Consider the following 11,588-nt stretch of genomic DNA (forward strand, 5'->3'; position numbering starts at 1 on the left):
GTTTAAGCTATATGCTAACTAAAAATAAAGACAATAGTTTATTGAGTCTTTAATGAATCATGCAGGTTTTCTCCTTAATTTGTTTCTAGCGTTAAAACAAGACTTATATCAAACAAGGTAATCTGAATCAACAACAGAGAACGTAATAAAAGCCTGCAATTAAATATTTATGTTTAATAAAACATGTATAAAGTATTTCAAAAGCTATTAGCATATATAAACACACTCAAAATATTGGCTCACTGAGGCCCATTTATTAAAGCAAAACACTAATAACATCTTTGAACGCAAGATATTCCTAAACATAAAAAACCTCAGGATGCTCAGATAAACAAAGAGCTTTAAGACATTACATCTTTAAAAAAGTGGGGAAATGTATATTTTTAAAAAGGAAGAAAAGCAGAGGATGTTAGAATGTACATCAGTTCTTTCATTCTTTCACTAACTACATCTACTGCACATGCGCAGAACGAAATTACATCATATTTTTCAGTTTGGTGGACCGCCCTTAAATCTGTGTTACTTCTTTAATGTTGTGGTTACTTTGCTGCTTGTTGTCATTTTTGTGACTTTAAGTTACATTTAATTGTATGCTTATTCAGCTAATGTAATGCTACACTTGTAAACTTAGCTCTGGACTTTTAGGTGAGCTCCTTCACTTCTGGGACTCATAGTCTTAAATCGTTCCATAACTCTGCTGCAGATCCGTACCGACACACAGCCTCTCTGTCTGCGCGGTGAACGTTTCATAATCCACTCTTCGAACCAAACAACATAATTGCGTCGATATGAATGAAGCCTAGGACGGATGGTTCATTTCCAGTGTAAACTCATAACCCGCGGCGCCCTTGTGGCGTTTGGTTTGAAGAGTGCGGATTATAAAACGTTCACTATGCAGACAGAGAGGTACTGTAGACACGGATCTGCTGCAGATCTGATGGGTTATCTCCAAACAGCGCATTAATGCCAGCCGAACAGGATCCATTTAAACCTGGAAAACCGCCGCGGCAGAGCTAGCTGTTTTAGTGCTGATGTTAGCATAGCTAGACGAAGCTCTCTGTTCAGCGTGATCAAACTTAGTCTCAACATGCTTCATCTTCATGCACCGCCATAGCGATCTCATGGAACACAAGTTCTGCCTTAAAGAAATTATATTGGACAATTTTCCTCTTTTATTTTTCTTATGTTTCCCACATTTTCGAGTTCCATTAGCGTGTTGTTGTATTGTTGTTGATACTCCAGCCTACCCATTAACATCACTGCTAACCAGATTAGCACCACTGCGCATGTGTGAAGAGAACGGCAGACCCGACATTAGAAAGCGCGCACCGTAGTTTTGAGATCAAAACAAGGAAAAAACTAACAAAAAAACGACGCTTCGACGACCAAAATAGTTGTCGACTATTTTAATAGTTGACGTAGTCGCGACTAATTGAATAATCGTGGCAGCCCTAATAGATAACACTAATAGACATAATATATGCAGGCTTCTTTAACACAACACATAGATGCTTATTTGGCTTTATGAAACCTAGTAGGAATCTAGTAACTTAGCTAATAATCTAATATAATAATTAGAATAATTATTTAAAGGCCTCGTGCAGTGGCAAATTATTTTTTTAAATTTAGAAAGTCAATGGAACTTGGAAAACGAATCTGATAAAAATATTCACTTAAAATGATCCAGCGCGGTTTTATTGATCATTTTATGGTCGTGCACAGCTTTAAATTTGGGCGATAGGTGGTGATGGGCGGGGGCTGCGCGTGACATCACTTCAGGGATCCCAGAGTGTAAACAACAATGGCGGACGGTTTGAGAAGCGACGTAGACCACGATTTAGCGGATATTTCTTTGGATGAAGGTGATGAGCCTTCATCAAACACGGGAATTTTAACGACACAGGGTTCGGAGGGTGTACAGCCCTACCAGTTTGAACCGGAGGTTTCCTCATCTGAGGATACAGGGGCTTCGGATGGCGATGGTGAAAGCTCATACAGCGATGGCGCAGAGAAGACGATCAAACTTGACTATCTAGAGGAATTAAAAGTCGTAACAAGGTTTCCGTAGGTGAACCTGCGGAAGGATCATTACCGGAAAAGGAAAGGCGCCGCCGCTGCCGCGGAGCGTCCTTTGTCGTCCTCCTCCAGGGCCGAGGCGGACGCAGCCCCCCCGCCCGGGTCTGCTTCTGCTGCGGCGGCGACGGGTGGGCTTGCTCCCCCGCCGCCCTCTCAGCCTCCCTCACCAGCGCGAAACCAACCCCCGCGCGGGTCCTCTTTCCAGACGGCCGGCGGGGTCCTCCTGCGCCCCACGCGGAGGCCACCCCCGCCGGCCTCACGGCTCCAGGAGGGAGTAAAAACCATTCGTGCGGGCTCGGCTGCCGGCGCCGGATGACCGTCCGGCGAACCCACGGCGCCCCCCATGCCCGGCCCGGGGCCTCGAAACCGCAAACCCCCCTCAGCGTGGCGGCCTCACCCTGGCCGTCCGGCGCGCGCCCGCCAGGTGCCCGTTCACCCCCCGCGTTCCTCCTCCGGAGGGCCGGGTAGGGCTCAGAGCCTCCCCCTGACCGGGAGCGCCCCTCTCCTTTCTTGAAACGGGAAATTTCTTGAAGGGAGACCCCCTTCTTCGGCACATTACTGCACCCAAATACCACACTCCTATTCACCATTATCCCGTTCGAATCCCCAAATCCACGGCAGTCCAAATTCTATTATGTTAAGTAATTCCATACCCAGAAAGTCATCACAACACTAGTGGATCTAGCTGGATGTTCCTGTACTGACGTCACACGACCTATGACCTACTTATCGGTGGCTGCAGAAAATCTGAGCGACCACGCTATCTTTGAACGCTTGTAGAGAGTGCACGGGGCCGCGGGTGACAAAATAATTATACGGGGGTTCATTTGTGACATAAATACTAATGTTTTATTGCAGTTTAAGAAAAATCACGATTTTCACCGCACGAGGCCTTTAAATAGCAATAGCATAAAGAACATTTTAATAAGCCAGCTAACCCCTTGATATCATTTTGAATTCCTAAATCTGTTGAATTCTTCATCCTATTCATTAAAGAAATCATCTAAGTTGGACCCAATGAGTTATTGGTATATCCTGTATAAGCTGCCTACCCCCAAAAATGTAAAAAATGTATGATTTGAAAAATATGGTCCCCAAAGAATTGAAAACATATGTATGTGATATATTTATTATGTCATTTTTGAGACATTGATCACAAATTCAGTTATTTCATAGTTTGCTGAAACGAAACAAATGTTGATTGTTTTCAATTTATGTCTTGATTTAAAAGCTGACCTTATCCATGTGGTTGTGTAAGCCCTGAACTGTGCTACAGTGTACCGGCATCGTGTTTGCAGTCCACCTTTGTGTCCATGTCATGGCTGTGTCTGTTGACCCAGCTGACTACAACGTGAGGATGAAGAGCAGTCGAGGTCCGGTCCCTGCGTTTGACCGCTCCAAGCATGCGCACGTCATTGAGAACTGTCATTGCTACCTCTGCCAGGTCGACGTGTGAGTCACACCTGCATCCACACAAGCAATATATTGGCCCAATCTGAATTATTCCCTTCTCCCTATCCCCACATTCAGCCCTGTAAACGGAGAGTTACGGAAAAATAGTGTCTCAGAATTCGGACGGCACTTTCACTCAATGATGTCACCAATATTCACTGCTCAGCTAGCTTTAGCGTGGAGCTTGCAGTGCTTGAAAATGCATAACAACAGAGGTTTTATAACTTAAAAAAAAATCACGCTACAACAAAAAGTCATTACTTACATTTAAATGTAAACTTCTGTGCTTCAGAACACACCCACGTGTAGAAAAGCGCTTCTCCTCCACGACGCAGCATGACGTGGTTTATCCTCGTGATGGAGGACTTTGTGCCCCTCTTCTTAGAGGGTGGGATCTTAAAAAATAATTCAGACACCACTTCCACTACAAATGCCCCTTCAAATGGAGGGTAGAAGGGTAGAATTTGGATTGGGTCTATATGTCAAGCTGAAGTGATATTTTGGACGCTCCGTCTGTTTCAGATTGACTGAAAGACTTTTGAGTTTCTACTCAAAGTTCGTCTTTGAAATAGGGCTGCCACAAACGATTATTTTATCAGTCGGCTAATCACTGATTATTTTTTTTCGATTAGTCGACTAATCAGGTTATGTGCAATGTAAAACACACATGTCAACCATCATTGGCCTCAAAATAACTAAAAAAAAAGACAATTAAGATGATTGTTTATTAAACTTTTAATAAATGGGGCGGCCTCTGTCCTTCATTAGTTTCTGGTATTGAAAAAAGATGAAATCAAATGAGGTTGGCATCTGATAAAAAGGAACTATTTTTCACAAAAGATAAAGTTTTGATCTTATTGTTTCTGATATAACTAGAAAAGTTGCATTACCTGCAATAATGCAAGTGTGCATACTTTTTATTGAAAGCATTTGCATTAATTGCAAAAGGGATTAGTAGTAGTAGTAATAGTTTTTATTTCATTTTCAAAGCACAAAAAAGGAGTTTTACAATAATCTTGTTTTTTTTGAAAAATGAAAATGAAAAGGGACAGAAAGAAGAAAACTTATTGTCTCTGCCCCATTTAACCAAGTCAGTAAATAATTTCAGTCAACAACAAAATTAAGCAACAGAATAGACAAGTGGTAAAAGAAACGAACACCAAAAATAGTAAGGAAAAAGTAGTAATATTAATAAATCAAAATAAAATAAAATAACCAAATAAAGTAAATACCTCATAAACCCTTTTTTTTTTCCTTCTTCTCTTTTTCCTTCCTTTCCCATTAAGCCTGTTTTTAATGACTGTTTGATTCATATGATGTGAACATTTGTTTTTTCACAGTTTTTTTAAATGTAATAATTGAATGAGATTCTTTTATAGATTTTTCTAGAGTATTCCATAATCTAATACCCTGCACTGAAACACTTTTTTCGTTCATTTTGGTTCTAAATTTATTGGTTTTAAAAATGTCATGCCCTTTTAGGGCTTTTAGGGCATATAATTGCTCTTTCTTTTTTCAAACTTCTTTTGTATGTTATGTGGTAAACTTCTGTGATGTGCTCTGTACATAAGTTTTAATATGAAATGATTTACTAAGTCTTTAAATTTTAATAGTTTTAGCTTTATAAACAGAGGTGTAGATGGATCCAGATACTTACTCCCAGTAATGATTCTTATTGCTCGTTTTTGTAACACAAATATTGAATTTATTGATTTCTTGTTAGCATTTCCCCAAATTTCTATGCAGTATGTCAGGTATGGTACAATCAGTGAATTATATATGAGGTATAATGATTTTTCGTCTAGTGACCATTTAACCTTATATAACAGTGCTATTGTTTTTGCTATTTTAGTTTTTATGTAGTTGATATGAGATTTCCAGCTTGTTTTATCGTCTATGATCACCCCTACAAACTTGGTTTCTTTCACTTGTTTAATTTGAGAACCTGCAATTTCCATTGAGATGTTAGTATTTATCTTATGGTTGCTAAATATCATCAGATTAGTTTTTTCACAATTTATTGTTAGTTTATTTGTATCTAACCATTTTTTTATTGTTTCCAACTCCCTTTGTTTTATGTCGTCACCCACATAGTAAAACGTAGTGTCATCAGCAAATAAAATACATTTTAAGAGTTTGGATGCACTGGTGATGTCATTTATATAGATGTTAAAGAGTTTGGGGCCCAAGACTGAACCTTGGGGTACCCCGCATGTTATTGAACTTAATGTGGATTTCGTGTCATTACTTTGTACAAATTGTTTTCTGTTTGATAGGTAGCTGGTGATCCACTGGTGATTTGCTGAAAAGGCAAATTTGTAGTAAAATTAAAAATCCCTAAAAATATTTAGTGTGTTGCTTAAACATGAGCTAAACTCCAAAATAGCCTAAAATCCCCCAGTAAGCTAAATTAGTCAAAAACATTAGCCTGGTGCTAAAGTAGAGGCTAAACTTTAAATTAGCGTAAAAAACCCTGTAGATAACAAATTAGCAAAAAATGTTAGCATGTTGCTAAAATATTAGCTAAACTCTAAATTAGCCTAAAAAAACCCATAAATAACAAGTTAGCCAAAAACGTTAGCTTGTTGCTAAAATATTAGCTAAACTCTAAATTAGCCCTAAAAACCTTGTAGATAACAAATTAGCTTACTAAGCATTCAGACAAAAAAGTAAAGTTTTTGGTGCTGAATGCTCACAACTTTGTTCAACTTTCCTGCACTCTGACTCCATATAATATAAAGTAACGACTAATCCACTATTAAATTAGTCGTCAATTTTTTTAATAGTCGATTAGTCATCAATTTGTCGACTAATGGTGGCAGCTCTACTTTGAAAACACCTGAATAGTTGACTCATTTCTTCTTTTACTTGCTTTCCATTTAAATTAGTGCCACAGTTTATAGTTGTGGTCAGTAGGAGTTTAGAGAAACAAATATCATTGAAGGGTGCATTCACTCCAGCGGGTTTACCACAAAGTTTGAAAACCAAATAGCTGCTCTTGAATTGTTACACTCCTACATTTCACTTCTTTCCTGTTTGTCTCTTTAGTGTCTGTGAGACTGCCTTGCATTGTGTTCTAGACCACTTGATTTTGTGGACTATCTGTTGGAGTGTCTGCAGCTTCAAGAGACCTTCTCTGGGCCTCTCTCCAATACCAAATCAAACCAAATATACTTTAATGTCCCGATTGAAATTTGTCTTGAATTCATAGTGCCAGTGGCTGCATGACTTCATTTGTGCACACACAACTCCATACAAGTTCCAGTGTAACATCAGGCAACATACACTTAAGAGCATAAGACAGGATATTGAAAGTGCTGTGCCAGAATTAGCACCTCCAGAAAAAAGGTTTTAGCACAGTGACTGGATGTTAAAAATTATAAATTTAAAACCCCCATAAAATATCAAGTACACTCAACAAAAATATAATGCAACACTTTTGTTTTTGCTCCCATTTTTCATGAGATGGTGATAGTGTGTGATAGTGAGCACTTCTGCTTTGCTGAAATAATCCATCCCACCTCACAGGTGTGCCACATCAAGATGCTGACCTGATCATGGTTAGTGCATCCATCTCATGAAAAATGGGAGCAAAAACAAAAGTGTTGCTTTTATATTTTTGTTGAGTGTAAATTATCTATAGTCCATAAAAGTCACAAGTCGGAAACCTTCTCCATTTCCTCTGCGCCTTATCTCCCATAACATCTAACTGCATTACTTTTATTTTTCTGAACTCTCCTCTTCAACCTCTGCCTTTCTTCAGTTTGAAAAACTGACTTCTCTGGGTCACTATTTCATTTTTCACTTTGCTTTAGTTGATATTCTCTATTTCCTCCTTTGCTCATCATGTCGAGCCATGTAAATGTAATAGCATTCGTAGTCAGTGTTAGCTTTTTCAACTCCATCAGACATAAAAGCTAATTCAGTTGACATGTCACATGAACATAAACATGCAGATAAACCCCTCAAAATTCTCAGTGTTGACTGTATTTTGTTATTAACATAAAAATCCGACACTAACTAGGCAGTTAGTGTCGCACTTGTCAAGTTGACGCTGACGGAGATGACAAAATGTCCTGTTTTTTTCTTTGTGGGAAACAAAATATTGCAGCTAGCAGCTAGCTAGTGTTTTTGGCTATTACTACCTGTCTCCAAAATGTCATAAACATACTTTAATTGATTCTTCTATGCTTTTTAAAAAGTATTGTAACAGAGAAATGTGTTGACATATTCCAGCTCTGACCACAGGAAAGATATTTTTCATCCAAAACATCAAAGATGTCAAACTTATCAGACCATGTGTAGTTCTGCTGCATTTACCACAGCTAGGAGAACTAAAAACAGGTCCTCAGGGATTTAACTGATCATATGATCGCCTGAATAAAATCATTATTGTTGAAAATGTGACAGAGTTAACAATTTCCTGACAATTTCTATATTTTTTTTTCTTGCAATTTTCATATTTATTGCATTGTGCATGTCCAACCCTCATCTTTAATTTGATAAACATGTTTTCATAATTATAGAAAATTTAAATGTTTTTCAATGTGGTGAAGAAAAATAAAAAAGGTGTTGAATAACTAGTTGTACATTTGAGCAAATATATCTAAAAAAAAGGAATAATCCATTCTAAAACATAACATCTGTGTTGACACTTCCTTTAGATTGAATAAAGTGAGTATCTTAATATTTTTAAATTAATTATCTAAGACTTTAGGTGAGACATGTTTCATCTTGACTCTCAAGAACCAGTGCGAGTTAACTAGAATGTTGAGATCTAAGTGTGAGATGTACAGGAGAAACAGAATACCCGTCCCATAGGCTGCTGTCATAGCAATGCACTCTGGGAGTTAAAGGGGTGAGAACAAATGACAACTTTAATGTTTATTTTCCAGAAACTGCTTCATATGAGGTTTAAAGTCTCCAACAGGAAAATGGTTCTTTTTCACTTTGCCAGCAGAAGTGCCCACTCTCCTCTAGTTGTATGCGTGGAACACATTGAGTTTGTTTGTTGTTTCAGGGGCCCAAAGTCAAAGCACTGCAGTTCTTGTAACAAGTGTGTGGCAAATTTTGACCATCACTGTCGCTGGCTTAACAACTGTGTGGGCAGCAGGAACTACAGGTGAGTGTTAGGTGTGTCCTGATGTGTCTGGGTCTGCAGCTGTGAGACATTTTCAACGTTTACACAAAAACCCAGGATGAATGTGGGAACCAACGCAGCATCACTGGGTCTGTGTTTATCTGCCACATCTCTGTGGCTCTAAAAAACAGATCTTTTATATTCTTTTATACCATGGTCCAGGTGAATACTTGATTCTGATTGGCTGCTGGGTGTTAATAAAAAAGTGATAAAACCACACCTAAAAAAAAGTTCCGGTCACACAGTCCAAATGTTCTATATCACTGTGCAGAATTCTTTAAACATACTTTTGTGTCACCATCTGGACAAAAACAAGTGGTAAGAGGTGAACTTTCTGTCTGAGCTGATGCTTTAACGTATCATGATGATCAATATTTATATCACTTTCCTTTTGTAAGGTAAAGGAGTTCATATTGATAAATTAATCAATGCCCCGCCTTATATAGGCTTATTTTCAACACGCCACTAAGAACTCTGAGTTCTTAGTGGCGTGTTTCCATGTTACTGTGACAAGCTGCATCAAATAGTCTGCTTTTTGAGAAAAAGTGATCCAAACTGAAGAAATTACAAGAATAAAGTACTAAATATAGATTGAATATTTATTTCTTTTGTACAAGCGGGATAATACCCTCGAAGTGTGCATTATGAGAAATAAACACTTCGCAACAGGCTTCTGCATCGTGTGTTAATTTTTCATAATGCACACTTCGTCGGGTATTATTACTTACATAACTTTTAAAAAACTGTCTATCGTCATCAGTGTATAAATTGATCTATTATTGTTTTTATTAAGTGTTTGAAATAAAGAAACTACACGAAACCGTCTTAAAATGTGGTAAAAAATAGTTTATCTGTCTTGCAGGTTGTTTCTCCACAGCGTGGTCTCTGCTCTGTTGGGAGTTTGCCTTGTTCTGGTTTTTGCCTCCTATGTGTTCATTGAGTTCTTTCTGGATCCATCCAAGCTCCGCACAGACAAGCACTTCCTAGGTAAGCCCTGGCCTCTGACCCTTCAACAGGATGTGCTACTGGGGTTGTGTTTTCACCTGTGTGACTCTGTGGATAGAATGATCTTGAATGGTTTTGATTCAACTGTCTGTGTCGTATTGTGGTGTCCCAGATGTTTATAGATTACTGAGGGCATAAAATGCTGCGCAGAAATGAGATGGACACGTTTCTCTATTAGAACATGTTTAGCTTGGCTTGATTGTTGTTCTCTATCTCATGAAAAAGGCAGCAGCTGGACCTGTACCGCATTAGTCAACAGAAAGCTTCTAACTTGTGTGTTCACAGTGAGAAATGAGACTGGTGTGTGGTTCGTCTTCCTGCCTGTGGCGCCCCTCAGGTCAGCAGCAGCCGTCATTCCTGGTCTGGCGGCTGTCACGGTCTCTCTGGCTCTGCTGTCTTTTGTGCTGCTCTGCCATCTACTCTTCTTCCACATCTACTTAAGTAAGAGATACTGATACATCTAGTTTGCTGCAGTCCTGAGTTTGTCTTAGTTTGGGTTTGTGAAACAAAACCTGACACTCTTGGTCCAAACCATACTGAAATTTTCTTGGATCATCTCTATTCAGGTCTTGTTCCTGATGTTAATAGAGTTTTTGCTGAACCTCACTTACCACAAATGTCATTGTGTGAAATAACGTGAACTTCCCATGTGGCCCACGTATTACAAACTGGTTCCTCAGTCATCCTAAAATGCTGAAGGTGTTCCTGCCAACGTACACAACCCTATAGAGGAGTTTGTTTCAGCTTGGTGGTTGAAAGTCTTTTAAGTTTCAGGGACAGGACCAAAGAACTATCTTCCAAGCAATGGATGCTGCTTTGGAAGACATCACAGCAAAATGATTGGTTGCATTGCAAGGAAGGACATTTGGTGTGAGGTTGATGAGAATTTGTGGCCAGACAGACAGCAGTAGAAGAGGCATAAGTGGAGGAAAACTCTGAGTTACTTTTATTTACCAAATTTACCAGAACATTGTTTTGGCAAAAACACAACGCTTTGGGAGTGTAATTTCTGTTTCAAGAAATGAGCCAAAGTGACTGCAATGTCACCTGTTTAAACTTGTCATCTGTATAGAGACACCCTTTCAAAACCTTGAACAATCAGACTGCAATTTCTCCACCATGACCAAAACCAAAGAACTGTCAAAGGACACCAGGAACAAGATCGTTGACTGGAAGAAACCAATTTACAATAAGCAAACAGCTTGAAAAAAATATATAAAGTGTTGGGGTAATTATTAGAAAATCCAAGAAATACAATCCCCCTCCACGGAGAGCTCCCTGAAATATCTCACCTACTGGAGATGAAATGATCTGGACAACAGTGAGGAAATATCCCAGAACTACACAGAGGAACTGGTCAATGGTTTTAAGAGAACTGGGTCCACAGTAGGAAACGTTACAATGGTAACACACGATGTTGTCATGGAAACAAATCATGTAGAGCTCCAAAGATCCAACAGTTATGCACATGTCAGACCCATTTAAGGTTCTCCAGAAATTATCAGGATGACCCAGAGGAGGATTTGGGGAATGTCATGTAATCGGATCAAACCAAAACTCTTTGATAGAACACAATAACCGCCGTGAAGCCTGAGGAAGAAGCATCACACTTTTCTGCAACCCCAAAGCAGGTTTGAGAAGGTCTGCATGGAAAATCCATCCATCCATCCACATACATCAGGGAGCGGGTCGCTGGGGCAGCAGTCTAAGCAAAGATACCCTGCTTTACACTCAGGAGTGGGGAATTAAACCATGAAATGGAGCTGTGACTGCAGCTCACTGTTGGAAATGCAGTCAACAAATTTCAAACTCCCAGGTGTGGGACAACAAATGGTCAAAGTCACAGAAAACTCTTTATTGGCCTTAATGACATCCACTAAGTTATTTATTTATAAATATTACATTTTCTGTTGAT

General features: G+C 39.1%; 1 protein-coding gene across 3 annotated transcripts in view; it reads left to right on the plus strand.

The window, feature by feature from the left end:
- Positions 1-11,566, plus strand: part of LOC112140229 (palmitoyltransferase ZDHHC1) — a 17,013-nt gene extending 5,447 nt beyond the window's left edge. For all 3 annotated transcript variants that reach the window (XM_024263153.2, XM_024263152.2, XM_024263154.2), the window contains 4 exons: positions 3,353-3,528; positions 8,549-8,650; positions 9,531-9,655; positions 9,959-11,566. In XM_024263153.2, coding sequence (XP_024118921.1) covers positions 3,353-3,528; positions 8,549-8,650; positions 9,531-9,655; positions 9,959-10,128 — 573 coding nt within the window. In that variant the 3' untranslated portion in view covers positions 10,129-11,566. The remainder of the gene's footprint in view (positions 1-3,352; positions 3,529-8,548; positions 8,651-9,530; positions 9,656-9,958) is intronic.
- Positions 11,567-11,588: the final 22 nt, after the last annotated feature.

The sequence above is a fragment of the Oryzias melastigma genome, linkage group LG2 (assembly GCF_002922805.2).
Source record: "Oryzias melastigma strain HK-1 linkage group LG2, ASM292280v2, whole genome shotgun sequence".
In the NCBI taxonomy this organism is placed as follows: domain Eukaryota; kingdom Metazoa; phylum Chordata; class Actinopteri; order Beloniformes; family Adrianichthyidae; genus Oryzias; species Oryzias melastigma.